Source organism: Mytilus edulis, chromosome 1 (assembly GCF_963676685.1).
Source record: "Mytilus edulis chromosome 1, xbMytEdul2.2, whole genome shotgun sequence".
Lineage (NCBI taxonomy): Eukaryota > Metazoa > Mollusca > Bivalvia > Mytilida > Mytilidae > Mytilus > Mytilus edulis.
The window spans coordinates 18,509,103-18,526,305 of NC_092344.1; the positions used below are offsets into that span (position 1 = coordinate 18,509,103).

At 30.7% G+C, this 17,203-nt stretch overlaps 1 protein-coding gene across 1 annotated transcript; it reads left to right on the forward strand.

The window, feature by feature from the left end:
• Window positions 1–1,553: 1,553 nt before the first annotated feature.
• LOC139525589 (ubiquitin-conjugating enzyme E2 U-like) lies at window positions 1,554–16,564 on the forward strand. The gene is made up of 10 exons (XM_071321087.1): window positions 1,554–1,710; window positions 6,866–6,943; window positions 7,249–7,333; window positions 7,686–7,778; window positions 8,240–8,337; window positions 8,604–8,730; window positions 9,541–9,729; window positions 13,379–13,475; window positions 15,220–15,341; window positions 15,879–16,564. The coding sequence occupies exons 2-10, from the start codon at window positions 6,878–6,880 to the stop codon at window positions 15,989–15,991; spliced, it is 990 nt and encodes a 329-aa protein (XP_071177188.1). The 5' UTR covers window positions 1,554–1,710; window positions 6,866–6,877; the 3' UTR covers window positions 15,992–16,564.
• Window positions 16,565–17,203: the final 639 nt, after the last annotated feature.

Here is a 17,203-nt window from a genome sequence, read left to right on the forward strand (position 1 = left end):
TTGTCCATTCACAAGATAGAAGTGTGGTTTCTTTTCACGGCTTCAAGAACCTCAATAACTTTTTCACTGACTGTTTCGCTCTCTGTTTGCATTGAATTTATAAGTCTAAATTGTAAATGTCTTCGCATGCAGTCTTGTGTTAGGCAAACATCAAGAAAAAACAAATGTGGTACAATTACTTCCAAAAAGGCGTCAACTGGTATGTCTCACTGCGTCTATGTGAAAATTCAGCCCGCTTTCTTCTTTACAACATATCTTTTACAAGATGGTGAGGTGTCAAAGAGTGGGAAAAAATAAGTCTCACGAAAATGTCCTATCAGAAAAATATAAAGATAAAGATTTTTCTCTCTAGAGGAAAACACAATTGAAAAGACTAGTTAACAATTTTTACGACTGAAAAAAATAAAGAACAGTGAGATTTTGTTACTCAGTAAAGGATTAAAGTATATACCGTCTCCCTCAACGAAATTTGCATGATCTAGCATTGCATCGAATTTCCATTAATTTGCCAGAAAACTACAGATGTAAATATCATATTGACAATACAGTTATCATGATTAAACGTAGATTCAAATTTCGTTTATCAATGAAGTTTTCTTATCGTTTTAGGATTTTTCAGTAAAGTCTACGGATATGGATGGTAAACTATACCATATTGATTACGATGATTACGAACTATTTTCAACACATAATAAAACTCCCAATTCCTTTTGAAACAATGACAAGAAATATATATAGCAATACACTAACCAAAACATGATTAAGATTTTATAAACACATAAAAAATGTTTTATTTAGAAACAAAGAAGAAAAAATATATAGTGAGTACATAATTGTAATACATTAAACTTTTACTAATGCCAGTAAACACGATTAAGATTTATCCAACACATAAAAAAATATATTTATAGCAATACACTTACGATCACTTACCATGCTTATCATTTATTCAAAACGTTGTCAGATTTGCACTAAATTGACTAGAAACATTGGAAAAACATTTTAATTTATTTCAATGCACTAACCAAAACATGATTAAGAATTATCCAACACATAAATGAAATACTTTTAATATTGTTGTCAGAATCACACTTAAATTAAAAACAATTTTTTTTTTATAGCAATAAACTTACCATGATACAAAAAAAAAACTTGTCAGAATCTCACATTATTTAGAAATAATGATATATATTTATAGCAATACACTTACTAAAACTCGGTAGAATTGGGCGCGAACGTGTAGGGTGCAAACGGACTTTGGGTGCGAACGTCGTGTAGGGTGCAATAGTGAAAGGGGGCGAACGTGGATGGGTGCGAACGGACCCGGATTTAGCCAAACTCCGAAACAGTCGTGACATCTGGCTACGTTTCTTTGTAGAGAAAGGGAAGTATGACCCGAACGATAACACTGTATGGAGTTTGGGATTTAGCCTCTGCGCAGTTTTCAAGTGAAAACTGTTAACATTTTATTTTAGATATTTTATATATCACATCATCAATAAAAAGCGTATTTGCCGCGATTTAAACAAAACCATTCGGAAAGGAAAAGTTCGGAACAGGACATGCGCACATCAGTGGTTGTGAAGATCAACAACATGGAGGATAACTGAACTATATTTGTGAAAAAAATACCCGATTTATGTCATAAATGTAGAGATATCAGCTTAATTATGAGACAATAACTTAATAGAAAAAGAGTAGACGAATTAGGTACAATATTTTATTGCCAAATTAATACTCAAAAGGTTCTATAGCCTAACTATAAAGAAGATATAGAAACAAGTGCCTGTGGTTGTAAAGCTTTATACCTTTATACCTTTATCTTCGGGTCGTTACATAAGCCAAAGGCTTCTACTGACCCCTCATCTTGGATTGTGGTATATGATTTCTCATCTCATACAAGAATATATTTATATATAATATATTAAACTTATCAAAAAATACTTATTTAGGTGTGCGCAGCTGAAACACTTAACACGAACATATGAATTTATATATGTTCCAATTTTCGCCATTTAATGCAGACTTAAAATCATTCAGAGTCTTTGCCGTCACCGTTAAATCTGATTAAGTATTTTTAGTCATTTTGTATAATGCTTGTTAAGGTTAGGCATTTTCCAAATTGCCTGAAAATTCAGTCATTTTACAAAATGTCTAAATTTAGAAAATGCCTGTAACATATATATATTGTTCAGCCTGTATACCATAATTTTGGTTAATAAATCATTACCTTTATTCAGTACCATTCTATAAAAGCCCTACAAGACTCAAACTCGGTACTGATTACAGATTCGTAGGGTGCTACACTAACAAATAGAAATAGTAATCCTCTGAGTACGCAACCTACGACCTGTTTTCAGGTATATAAAATTATCCGACACACAACGCTTATAAGAAAGTTGTCCGTCAACGGAAGTTGGAACCCTCAGCCCCTTACAATAATATTAATAGTACTGGAAAGTTCTTGACTAGGGGTGGGTCTTTTCACCATCGAACACTGCCGAACATCTCAAAAACCACCAACCACTAAGAAAAATTGTGATATTATACAATAATTTAATTTTGGATGTAACGCGTCTTCTGATTGGCTGACGTTATTTTGTTATGAGCCCATAGACATAATTTAGTCATGTGACCGTGATGTCATCAACGTTTTTTTATGGTTTTCTACGGTTTAAAATGGAATTAAGAATTAAATTATAAGAAATGACTAATATTTTTTCTGTCTATTCGAAATAGCATAAAAAATATGGTGCACACTGTTAAATAACCCGCTACTCCCGTTATTCAGTGTGCACCAAATTTTTTATGTTATTTCTTCATAGACAGAAAAAATATTACAGTCATTCCTTAAATAAAATGATAAAACAAATGAAATTACGTATAATTTAATCAATTTTTTTTTATTTTTATGGGCATCATTTTTATGTTAAAATTGATAATAAATATAAGGAAAAACGTCTCCTGATTCATCAATCATCACTTTCCGGATTACATTGTGTGTGTTATTAAAATAAAAGAATTCAAATATATTCATAATTAGTAATCAGTTCAAGCATCCTTGATCTCTGTTCTCAGTTAGATTTTGATATTTGTCTCTTCTCTTATTATTGGTACTACTATTTTAAAGAAGAAAAAAAATGGAAAAAAATATACTTGAGGTGTCCATGGGGGTCTGCAGAGTTCAAAAAGTGGGGTGTTATAGACTCTCCCTTTCTGTTTTCTGTAGATATTTGGACTCTTAATCTTCTGATTTGTTGAATTAATAACTTGATTATTATATTTTAGTGACATTTATAACGATAAAAGACAAAATAATAAATTTTTGGGGTGTTCAGTGGTGAAAAGACCTACCGCTTGACTAGCACTACTGAACATACATTTTCTATTTATAAACATATATTAAAGGATAAAATAATACAAATAATAGTGTTATATCCAGGGTTTACTACAGAATCTGAGATTATAGATTCCTACGCTGCAACAAGTGTATTACGATATTTCTCCACTCGAGACAGTTAAATTTTATTATTTAAAGCGCGAGGCTTGCCGAGCTCTTTAAATAACTAAAATTTAACTGTCGAGAGTGGAGAAATATCGTAATACACGAGTTATCATGGTTATAGTGTAGGAATCTGTTTCTCTAATGATTTTTATCCTTCTTTTTCAAAGATTTTCAGAAATTTGTGTTCTTTATATGCGACGTCATCAGGCATGGTCGCCTTTTTTCATGACGTCACAATAGGAAAATTCAGAAGAAAACAAAACATTTAGACGTCATAATCAAATTTCGACTAATCATTTGCCGAGAACAGATTTTTCACTTGTGAGGAGAAATATTTTTCTCACACCAGTCAGGAAATGTGAAAATAGCACAAAAATTAGAGAAAGTATAAAATTTCTGCTAAAAAGAAAAGTAAAATAAGAAAGGTTTCCTTTTGAACCTATATCTATTTACCAACTAAACATAGAAATATTCAGTGGTCTCGCTAGCCCAAAATAGAAGGGCGCCGCGCCCTGGGTGCCCTCAGCCGCGCCCTGGGTGCCTTCATCCGCGCCCTGTGTGCCTTCATCCGCGCCCTTCTGCCCTGACGTCTTTTTCCAAAATTCTCTTGTGCCGTTTTGGTAAAATTGCCTTTTGTTTCATCGATTTCTGATCTCCAAGTTAATTACATATCTGACACCTGTGTGATTGCCCCCAGGTTAATCATGTCATTATAATCAATTACAATGACAAAGACTTCAAAGGTGTTAATATCTAGGTAATTTAATTAGGACAATGTATCTTTTTGTCATACATTTGATGAATGTGTCAGTGAGTGTGATTAGCTTGGGTCGGCATTTTCGATTTCCAAGTCACAATGGAAGAGTGTATAAATGAAGACTTTCATGACTTTAGAATTGAATTTAAGTCATCAAAATAAAACTATACCTTCAGAGAAATGCCTTCCATCTCAACTTGTTAGCGACAAGCACAGTTTTTAATTAACGCAAACGTGTTGGAAATTAATTTTGGAGTTACTTCCCCTGTTTTAGCTTATTACAAATTTGTGCTCTAAAAATATTATCTAGTATCAAAAAAAGGAATAAAGAACCAATTGAATATATAATAACATAATAATGTTACCTTAAGGATATTAACTGTCTATGAACATATTAAAAAAAATATATTGCAATTTCTGTTTGATAATTATACTTTTAGCAATCCATGTTCTAAACATTGATAAATTAGTAATACACAAAAAGTTAGAGATAATACGTTTAAAAAGCTGAAATTCTTATAAAAATAGAAGAAAAATTCTTCGACAATGGGTAGAGTGAAGCTAAACTATAAACACATAATATGTTGATGAAGATGTACTATATAATTCATAACTACACAAACAATGAAATAAAGACTATAGTTAAAATGCATCTTTATTTAAAAAAAAAAACATATACAGTAAAAAAAAAGAGATTCGTTAACTCGTGATACACACAGAAACGTAGACAAAAAAAATAGCAGTGCCTTTTCTTATCATAAAAAGTGCCCTGCCCTCCACTGGCACCCTGCCCCTTTTGATTTCTAGCTAGAGCACTGAATATTGATATATAAAAGAGGGACTAACACAAACATTTCCCTCATGTGTAGGATTAAAACAGGGGTGTATATTAAGCCCTACATTATTTTCATTGTATATAAATGAACTGGTTGAAATGTTTGACCACAAATGTGATCCGGCATGCCTTGATAATACACAAGTGTCTTGTCTTCTTTATGCAGACGATTTAGTAGTAATATCAGAATCTGCATCTGGCCTACAAAATGCTTTAGAAAAATTAAATATATTTTGTGAAAAATGGAATCTATCTGTTAATCTTAATAAAACCAAAATTATAATATTCAATAAAGCAGGGAAAATTATTAAAAAGCACAAATTCTATTATAATGGAAAATTACTAGAGTTAACTGATGAATACAAGTATCTAGGTATAATTTTTAAACCATCTGGATCTTTTACTACAGCAATTGATCAGTTATGTAAAAAGGCTAGCAAAGCTATATTTTGTATTTGGGCTACTATTAGTTTAGTGAAACAAAATACTACCATCGAGTCAAACTATGCAAACTTCAGTCCAAATAAAATTCAAATAAAATTTTGCTAAATTTTTATTGGGTGTAAATAAAGGTGCTGTTAATAATGCGGTACTTTCTGAATTAGGTTTATTCCCACTTTCATTGTCAGCCCTTAAAAATACAATTAACTTCTGGCTTCATATCATTAATATGGACAGTGAGAGTATGGTAAAGAAAGCATACAATGAAAACTTAAACTTTCCTAATGGTTTTTGTAGTAAATTAAAAGTGTTATTAGGTAAACTTGGTTTTCAGCATGTCTGGGAAAATCAAAACACTTTTCATTTCAAAAGAAATTAGAAGAGGAATTCGTAAAATACTGGAAACAAGCTCTTTTTTGTGACTCTAAAAATGGTAATAGTCATTGTAATAAACTAAGAACATATCACAAAGTTAAAAATAATTTTGAATTAGAAAAATATCTTCTACTGGACCTTAACAAAAGTGTTATTTTTAAAATGGTAAAAATCAGAATTAGTAATAGTAAATTACTAATAGAAGTTGGTAGATACATGTATACTAGAACACCTTTAGAACAGAGAATTTGTCCAATTTGTAAGGATGGAATTGAAGATGAGTTCCATTTCCTCATCCAATGTAAAGCATTAGAACGTAATAGAAATGTACTCTTTTGTAATTTAAATGATATAGTTCCATCTTTTGTTAATATGAGTGAACAAGATAAGTTTAGTTTCATTTTGAAAAGTAATGATACGGACATTAGTACTGCAAGTGTAGCTGTAATAAGTGATATGTATGATTTGAACATTCATTTAAAGCAAACATAATGTTGTTAAGAGCTTTTATAGTATTAAAGCTGATTGTAACAGCTTGAATTAATAATATTGTATGAATAACACCTCCACGCAATGTAAATATAAAATATGTATCTCTTATCATGATCATGGAGAAAATATGTTTGGTTGTTTTTTTGTTTGTTTGTTTATTTTTTGTATTTGTATTTTGTAAATGTCGGCTGGTATCTTTTCTGTATAGGAATTTACACCAATAAAATTATTTGATTTGATTTAGAAATATGTGAGACCTAAGAAGGGGGTAGAGCGATCAAACAAAAGTCTATTTATTATCTCAGTGCAAGTGCAACAATATTGTGTTATTTAAAAATAAAAACAGTAATTTTAGGTAACTTTGAAAGTAACAATAAGATTAAATGCTGACATCATTTTGATTAAAATATCATACTTATTAAATGCTGTAATTTTTTTTATTATTCATGTACATTTGTAGGTGAGAAAGAAAATGTTTTCAAGAGCTCACCTTTTGATTGAGAGAGAATATGAGAAACTGCAGAAGTCTCCTCCTTGGGTATGTTTATTTGTTCTTTCCTTTTTTGCTTTGTTGCATAAATATTACTTTTCAAAATAATTCCTTTTTGAAAAAAGAAAACTTTTGGCCTGAAAAGTTAATGCTGTGTTTGGTAAACACTAAAAGGATATGTTTCTGTCGAGTTTAGCATTAGCAAGCTACATTCCACCTTTGTTAGGGGGCATCAATATATAGTTGAAGTCTGTAGTTAATGTTCTTATAAGACATTGGTGGGACTAATTTCAGTTATTGTAAATCATTGACAAACATATACATGTATTAAAAATCATATATTTTTTATTTAGGGAATAGAAGCCTTACCGTTACAGAATGACAGTTTATTTGAATGGGTAGCCAAGATAAAAGGCTTGAAGGATTCCTTATGGGAAGGTATTTCATAATCTTACATGTACCTTAGATATTTTAGATAAAGTTAACATAAACATTGTAAATGCAACACTGAATAGTTTTGGTTCAGTTGTCATTGTCTTAAAAAAAGAATTGGGCATAATTAAAGCAAACAAAAAGAAAAGAAAATTATTTTTCACCTCATTTCTAATGTGCTGCATTGTTTATTTATGAAATGTCAACCTGTGACCATTTCTTAAGTATGAATAACTAAAGTTGTTGTTATTTCCAAACTAATAACTGTCAAACTGTTTGTGTGAATTAGGTTAAAGGGAGATAATTAAATTTTGATGTGTGAACAACTTTTGATGAACATTTATAATTTAATTTTCAGGTGGAATATTTCGTGTATACATAAAATTTGATGAACATTATAATGTGAGACCTCCTGATGTCTGTTTTCATACCATCCCATTTCACCCTAATGGTAAGTACTATTAATTAATTATCTTCAACATAGATAGCACTGGAAGAATGACGTTTTGTAATAGCCTTATCTAATTTTTAAACTAAAGTTTTATATAATTACTATCTTTTGATGGTTGGTCAAAGTAAAAATGAATTTTTCAAAGGTCAATTAAACCACATATTTACTGAAATTTAAGACAGTATTTTTTTTCGATATTTTTAGAGAAAGCGATGTATAAATTTTTTTACCAAAACCAATTGACATCAAACATCTTGCCATAAAGTTACATGTAAAAGCATGTGATGTTTAGTGTGTTTAATTTCCCTTTTCTGTAGCTGAATATGCTGTTTTATTTTAATCAAATTCATGCAGAAAACCCTTCTAAATTTATACCAATATAGAATACCTTATTATTTATTAAAACAAGACTCATATCATGCATGTTCCTTATGTAGATCACTTTATTTTGTTTATTTCAGTTGACATGATCACAGGAAGACCTTGTATAGATTTCCTAGACGATTATTCAAAGTGGCAAGAGTCCTACAGTCTTTCATTTATATTAATAACGATACAGGTACACGTACATGCATAATTTTAAATTTCCAAGAGTCATAAAAAGTGCAGGTTGACCATCAGCATCAATTTGGTTTATACTTGTGCTTGGGGATGATAGTTAAAATTAAGTCCAAATTAGAATAGCTATCAACCAGTTATTTACATGTATATCATATTCCTACTTCTTTGTTGTGCCAAATTTGCATTAATTTTCATAAAATCAAATGGGATGCACCTGTTACCTTAAATACATAAATTGCATGATCAATCTTTATCATATTGTAGAATTTATTATCCAATCCCAACCTGGACAGTCCTGTGAATCCTGAGGCATCAGATATGATTATACATTCACCTCATGCCTATAGACAAATGGTACTTGACTGTGTTGTAGCTAGTCAGCGTGTTGAAGGTAATAATTAAAACAGGTTATGTTATGTTTTATTTCTTTTGTACCTGTATGTATGAAATTCATGAAACTATCAAAACTGGTATTTGTATCCAGCTTCATTCATTGATCATTTTATCTGCATAAGCCTTCAGAGGGAAACTTTTTTTGTAAGAAAAAATGCCAATAAAGATATGATAGTTCATCCCATGTTCATCTTTAAAAAAATGTTAAAAAGTAAAGTAAGAAGTAAATTTGCTTAGAGTTGTCTCCCTTTGTCAACAATATGAAAAATTTAAACAAATTGATAATTTGAAAATATCAAACTGACAGTTGCATATATTGTCTTAAATATGATATTAAATATCAATTAGATAGTTGTCTTGTCTTGTATAAAAGTCACAGAGTGTGAGACATATGTAGATTTATGTTTTTGACAGTTTCAGTGATAATTGTTAAAACAATCTTTCTCATGCCTTCTTTTACGTATAGCCACTTGGTATACAATAGACTTTTTATGAATCATGGAATAATAATTATCTCATACAAGCAAACCAACATTCTGAAGTTAAAGAAATGGAAGTTCTTATTCTTACTAACACCAAAACATTAATGTAAATTGATTATTGAAAATTTCAATATTTTGATTAAAATATACTGTATAATGACATATACATGTAGCACAAATTGTTCTTAAATTGAGATAAAGTGGCAGACCTCACTACAAAATATAGATGTTAAATATCCTACTATTGGCATTTCCTTAAAACAATTATTTTGAAGTTAGTTATATTTGATAAAACAAATGTTTTAAAGTATTTAATTTATTTTTAGCTGGTGTAACTCCTCATTCCGAGTTGGAGTCGAGAGTGAGATTTGCCACACCCACAGAAACTACAAAAGTAGCCACAGCTGCTTATAAACCTTCATCATCAAAGATAACAAGATTGTCCTTTGATGATTATCACACAACATGGAGTGGTATAGCTACTTCTAAACCAGCACAAGAATTGAAAAATCCATGTAAGTTTAAGAATAAGTGAATGAAATTAACCATGTTTGCATGTTGTATGACTTCTAGAATTATTAAACTATTTGATATTATAATATGATAAGGAAATAATGGATTACATTTTTTCTATTATTTTTTTTAGAGTGTTTGCAATTTGAGTTTGCTGAAACTATTGATTTTATTACAAAGATTACTCAATTTCCATGTATGTTCACATATCCTCATGAAAAGCAATCAGGGTAAAGGGACTTGACATGGTTGTCCAAGAATAGCAAATAAGTAAGAAATGACATGAATTATCAAGGTATCCATACAGTTTTCAACAGATTCTGTTTACCTGCATTTTAAGCTAATATAGCTCGATCAGACTCTTATACCAATAGCCAAATTGAGCTATAATAGAATTATCTCCCTTGTCAATTTTTCAAAGAAATTCCTGTTATTTGTGAATGATTTTTAAACTTTGCAAAAATAATATGGTAGCCATGCTGAGTATAGTGTTATTCTATAATTTTGTGCAAGAAAAAATACACCATTTAATTAGCTATATTCCGGAATAATGTTAATAATGTTGTTATGAAAAATGTCAAAAAGGAGATAAGTCTTTTGATATCTCAATATCTCAATCAAGCTAATTTGTACTAGTCTTGTATTACAACTCCAGTTTCTAGTTAATGTTTAAAGTCATAAGAAACCTCAAATCCAAAAAAAATAATGCATATGATTTTAATAACTCAATGGATAGTTTTCATTATAAATCTTATGTACATATACTTTTTTCTGAAGAAAATTCTTTAATTTATTCATATTTAGAAGAAGTTTACTTTATTTGAATAGCTTCCTTCCAGCAAGCAATTCCCCCGAGATATTTTCCGTATGCAAGGTGACCTCAGTGTGACCCATCTCGTAAAAATCCGGTGACCACAATACGCATGGATGTCCTTAAAATAAACTATTATCTGAATTTACATGTTAAACACGTGCTCAATTTCCATGCTTTTTTGTTTATTTTTCGTCAATTGTTGACAAACAGGTGACAATCGTTAAACTTCGGCTTCAAGACACGAACTTTAATTACCTGCCATATTTTCACAACAACACTGACCGATTGAAAAAAAAAATGACAATTATACGAAATTTACACGAAAAAAATGATAAATTCGAGCACAGAAGACTAAGTTTATGATGTTTGTATGCATTGGTTCAAGAATTGGAAGAACATTATTTTTCACCGGTCACTCGTTTCTTATGACTTTAAACATTGAATAAAAAAGATAGTCCATCATTTTTAGCTCACCTGTCCCAAAGGGACAAGTGAGCTTATGCCATCACTTGGCGTCCGTCGTCGTCTGTCGTCTTCTGTCGTCGTAAACTATTTCAAGAATCTTCTCCTCTGAAACTACTGGGCCTAATACTTTCAAACTTTAACTGAATGTTCCTTAGGGTATCTAATTTATAAATTGTATCCAAAGTTATGATCTATCAACAAACATGGTCGCCATTGCTAAAAATAGAACATAGGGGTCAAATGCAGTTTTTGGCTTATAACTCAAAAACCAAAGCATTTAGAGCAAATCTGACGTGGATAATATTGTTTATAAGGGCAAGATCTATCTGCCCTGAAATTTTCAGATGAATCAGACAACCTGTTGTTGGGTTGCTGCCCCTGAATTGGTAATTTTAAGGAAATTTTGCTGTTTTTGGTTATTATCTTGAATATTATTATAGATAGAGATAAACAGTAAACAGCAATAATGTTCAGCAAAGTAAGATTTACAAATAAGTCAACATGACGGAAATGGTCAGTCCTTTAGGAGTTATTGCCCTTTATAGTCAATTTTTAACCATTTTTCGTAAATCTTAGTAATCTTTTACAAAAATCTTCTCCTCTGAAACTACTGGGCCAAATACTTCCAAACTTTAACTGAATGTTCCTTAGGGTATCTAGTTTGTAAATTGTATCCGAAGTTGTGATCTCTCAACAAACATGGTCGCCATTGCTAAAAATAGAACATAGGGGTCAAATGCAGTTTTTGGCTTATAACTCAAAAACCAAAGCATTTAGAGCAAATCTGACAGGGAGAATGTTGTTTATCAGGTCAGGATCTATCTTCCCTGAAATTTTCAGATGAATCAGACAACCTGTTGTTGGGTTACTGCCCCTGAATTGATAATTTTAAGGAAATTTTGCTGTTTTTGGTTATTATCTTGAATATTATTATAGATAGAGATAAACTGTAAACAGCAATAATGTTCAGCAAAGTAAGATTTACAAATAAGTCAACATGACGGAAATGGTCAGTTGACCCCTTTAGGAGTTATTGCCCTTTATAGTCAATTTTTAACCATTTTTCGTAAATCTTAGTAATCATTTACAAAAATCTTCTCCTCTGAAACTACTGGGCCAAATACTTCCAAACTTTAACTGAATGTTCCTTAGGGTATCTTGTTTGTAAATTGTATCCGAAGTTATGATCTATCAACAAACATGGTCGCCATTGCTAAAAATAGAACATAGGGGTCAAATGCAGTTTTTGGCTTATAACTCAAAAACCAAAGCATTTAGAGCAAATCTGACGTGGGTAATATTGTTTATCAGGTCAAGATCTATCTGCCCTGAAATTTTCAGATGAATCAGACAACCTGTTGTTGGGTTGCTGCCCCTGAATTGATAATTTTAAGGAAATTTTGCTGTTTTTGTTTATTATCTTGAATATAATTATAGATAGAAATAAACTGTAAACAGCAATAATGTTCAGCAAAGTAAGATCTTCAATTAAGTCAAATTGACCAAAATTGTCAATTGACCACTTAAGGAGTTATTGCCCTTTAAAGACTTTTTTCACAATTTGTTCATCATGTTGACTTACTTTAAAAAATCTTCTCCTTTGAAACTGCTGTATCAATTTCAGCCAAACTTAGGCTAAATGAGTTTCAGAGTATCTAGTATAAATTTTATATTTTATTTCCTTGTGTGTCAAGAAACATAGCATAGCTCCTATGGCTAAAATAGAACATAGGAGAAAATGATTATTGTTTTTGGCTTTTGAAGAAAATAGGACTATCCAAAAAACATTCAAATAAATTGAAAAGCCAAAATAATCATTGATGAGAGATTTAACCAATAGAATTAAGGTGAGCGATTCAGGCTCTTGAGAGCCTCTTGTTTTCTGAAATGAAACTTACATTTTAAAATTAAAACAAAATATTACATTTTTGGGGGATATCACACCATGAAAGTGGAAGTTACATTTTTTGTACTATGGAAGTGGTGCAGGATAGTAAAATCAGAAAACAGAAAGTAGAGAAAAGTGGTTTTGAATTGTTTATCTTTGTGTCATGAGGTACCTTTTTTTCAAATAAATCACAATTTCACAGACCAACAGTGTTTGCATATTTAAGATTAAGATTTGCTTGATACAGGCTTTTGTCCTTATATAAAATCTACTAAAAAAATAACTTGATTTTTTGTCCAGGAAACTGTTTATATACAAAGTTATATTTTCAAAGCTTGAAAGCATTGCCGTTATTCAAGATATATAAAGTCAGAAACAAGAATACTTGTCCCAAGTAAATTGAGGGTTTCCATGAATTATGTTTAACAATTCGAGTACAGGAGACCATTAAAAAAATGTTTAGCATTATTATTTTTGATTTCAGTATTAGAGATAATTAAAGAGAGTACAGTTTTACAGAAAGTACATTTAGGTCTACCACAGGAAGAAATCGAAGAACAAATGAAAAGACAAATAGAAGAGTAAGAATAACTGACTTTTATTCTGGGGAAAAAATTAATAGTTAATTTTGAGCTTTCAGTTACTGCAAGTTCTTGAAGGTCCTTAGGCTTAAATTAAAATATTGTTTGTTTGCCCTTTACCGACCTACCCTATAAATTAGTTCCAACTGAAAATCTTTTATTTGTATTTACCAGCAATATTTTTTTTTTTATTTCCTACCGAAAATCTTATATTTGTATTTCCTGTTCAATTTTTTTTTACCAGAATCCTTGGGTTTTATCATCCCTGTATATACTTGAAGAGCAGGGTTCATTTAAAAAAGTTCGTCCAATACAAAATTATCAACATGTACAAAATATTTTGTTAACGGACATCGTACCCTATGTAGGGATGGCCTTTGGTGATGCGTATATCAGGATGATTATGTTAACGCTGCCTTCTACCAGCTTTGACATTTTATTTATATCTGACATGAACCAAAGTCCTGTAAATTGGAGGATAATTGGCAGTAAAATCGCCAAGTTTTCCTTACAGACCATTTATAAATGCGATGTAAGATACGTGACATTTGAGTTTCAAGTCTTTTAGATTTTTATTGATAAAACCGGGACACACGAAATTTTTTAAACACTCAAGTCTCTAGGGTTGTAAGTAAAGTAAGACAAATGCTTAGATGATGATGGAGGGAAATGCACTGCCAGGCAGTGGCTTTATATCAATTCTTGTCAAATATTCTTTTTATTTCACAGATATCATCTCTGATAATTTCAGATAAAATTTTGATAAAATTTAAAGAATGTCGGAATAAAACATGCTGTAGATTGCACATTGTACAGCTGTTTCACAAACCATGCTTGGGAGATATATGATATTAATAAACCCTTCAGTTGAGTTAAACGTACAAGGTACATGTACGTAGTACAGAATACCAGTGCAAATTACAACTCTTAAAAGTTCCAGGCATATAAACGTTGAAAATTTGTTGAAGCCCTATATTTTGATAATTTTAAAAAACAAAATAATAGTGCATAAAAATTAACTTCACATTCTACATGATATTTTTTTTTCATAACTTCCTGGGACTATTATACTATTAATAGTCCAAGAAACTTTAATAATAGTAAAGATCAGTAAAATCATACTTAAAACAAAAGCAAATACAGACAAAAATGATATCATGCAGATTTTTTATCTATAAAATAAAATATTATACCTACCTGCCTAACCATGACAAAAAATGTACCGAGCCAAGTTATTTTTTGGGAAAGAAATATAACATATTTTACCTACCTACCTACCCTGTCTCAAAAAATAGGGTCGGAAAAGGGCAAACAAACAATATTTCAATTTAGGCCTTTTATAATGTCATTTAGGAGATATATGTATTGTATTTTAAGTTCCGACAGCATAATTTTTTTTGTGATTTGATTTTCGGAAATTAAATTTACTGGTGACGTGTTAGCAGAGACAGTATGTATTCGCGACCATCAAATCACCAATTGATGCTCTCGGAGCTTAAAATACAACAAATATTAGAAAGGATGTTGCATTACAATTGTCATTTTATAAATTGTAACAATGTTTCAAGTTTCAAAGATATGTATGAAGTTGTGATATGAATTAGGTGCATGTACTTTGAATGTCACATCAGATTATAAACTTTTGATCCCTAATAAAGACAATTGACATGTTTCTAACATGGTTATAACCAAGAATATTAGTGAGCACATTGCTACAAGTTCTTTTTATTTTATATGTTTTCAGACATTCTGCACTGATGTATGGTAATTTTAAAACCAGGCCTAATGAAGAGGATGAAAAAGCTGCCAAATTAGCAAGATTAAGTAGAATGAAGAAAATATATCTTCCTCCCAGATTATCACCAAGTAAGAACAATCTTACCACTCAAAAAAGAAGAGACAATGTATAAATCTTTAAATTATACCCCACTTAAAAAAAGAGGGGAGGAATATACTGTTTTACCTCTTCATCCCTCCATCTTTCAGTCTGTCAGTCCCATTAATATTTTCTGAAATTTGATTTCAGGGTTTATATGAGTCAGCTTTACTGTGTGATGCGTTTTCAGATTCATCACTCAACAACTTCCTGTTTACCTTATACTTTAAGCAGGGACAGTGTATCATTTATATAATAGTGAGCAGTAGATCAGATTCACTTGTTTAAACTTGTTTTGTTGCATTTTCACTTGAATAAACAAGACTTTCGTGTTGTGGATAGCTGCATGTATTATGAAATATGCCTCATTAAATGAAATTCTATTTGATTTGATAAATTATTGTTGGACTATTTTAGATTAATGTTATCATCAGTGGTTAAAATCTGATATAGTTCATAAAAAGTTGATGTTTGAATTTTTATTGTTTCAATAAAAAATTGACCTTATGACCTTTGATATCTTACAGCACCATCAACAGCTCCACCTCCAACAGGCCACAGAGATGAACCCTGGGAAAATGAAGTTGAAGATCTGGTCACATGGTCTTCTAAACTAGATACTGCTGCTCTTGATGAATAAACCAGTGTTCTTTTATTGTCAAAATCTGTCAGTACAGAACTTAATATTTGATATATGGCCTTGTAGGAGAATCTGCTGAAGGTTCAAAGACAATATATATTTTACTGTTATACTTAGCAGTGAATAACTAAAGTTTCAACAAGTATCTATGGGCAAAACTTTATAAATAAAGCATAGACTTTAACCAGTCTAGTTTAGAAAATACTTTTACATTTTTATAGCACACTTTTTTTTTAAATTGTGTGTTGTGGGTAGGAAAAAAAGATCACATTCCATGAAGCTATGTCAAACCACTGTATTGACCTTATTTTTATTCAAATAAATATATAAAAGTAGTATATGTGTGTGCTCTGTATGAATGTGTTTGTTTGAGAATGTATCATGATCACATTTAATTATATTTGTTCATAAAAAAATACTTTATTTAAAAAGCTGTGATAAATGACATATTTGTGTGAACCTGTTTACTGGTTTTATTTCTCTAGTATCTATAATTGCATTTACTTGATTTAAATCTTACTTCTGTTGTATGATTGCCTTACTATTATACTTTTAATAAACCTCTGTGACAGATTTTGTTTTACCTCTATTTTTGCCCATGTAGAAAAGTCAGTATTTGGTTTCTTAAGTAAATGAAACATGACCTAAACCTGCTTATCGCTATTTTGTGCATTTTTCCTTAAATATTTTTTAGTGATCATTTTTCATATCATGCTACTCGCTTGAGATGGAAAATTATCGCTAGAAACGAAGGTGGCACGTGGCGTTGCTAATGAAATTGACACGAAATTGACAAAGTTGTCATAGGTAAAATAGCGATAAACAGATTATCATTGGTCATCTCAACTTGATTGCTTTTCTCCCTTTCGCCGTCCCGGCTCAAGCGAGAAAATCAATCTCGTTGAGATGATTAATGATAATCTATAAATATATAAATGACAATTTCCAACCACAGACAAGGAGAAAATAAAATGTTATATCTAACAGCTGCTTTATTGCAGTTTACAATGAAAAAAAACCATGGAATGTTGTTTTAATAGAAAACCTTCCAAAGCATAAATCTGAAAAGGGCCTATACAGAAAATCAAAACCTGTTTTGGGTTGGCATGTCCTGATTAGCTTCACAAGTTTAATACATTACACAGGCAACAACTACAAAGTCTTATTAAGGACAATCTTAATTTTTTTTTTCTCACTTGCTTGGTATATTTT

What these genes read in the sequence shown, in the direction of transcription:
- LOC139525589 (XM_071321087.1), top strand. Translation starts at nt 6,878, where the DNA reads ATGTTTTCAAGAGCTCACCTTTTGATTGAGAGAGAATATGAGAAACTG. An exon ending in CATCCCATTTCACCCTAATG is followed by an intron (nt 7,779 to 8,239) that starts GTAAGTACTATT and finishes TGTTTATTTCAG; the next exon opens with TTGACATGATCACAGGAAGA. An exon ending in ACAAGAATTGAAAAATCCAT is followed by an intron (nt 9,730 to 13,378) that starts GTAAGTTTAAGA and finishes TTTTGATTTCAG; the next exon opens with TATTAGAGATAATTAAAGAG.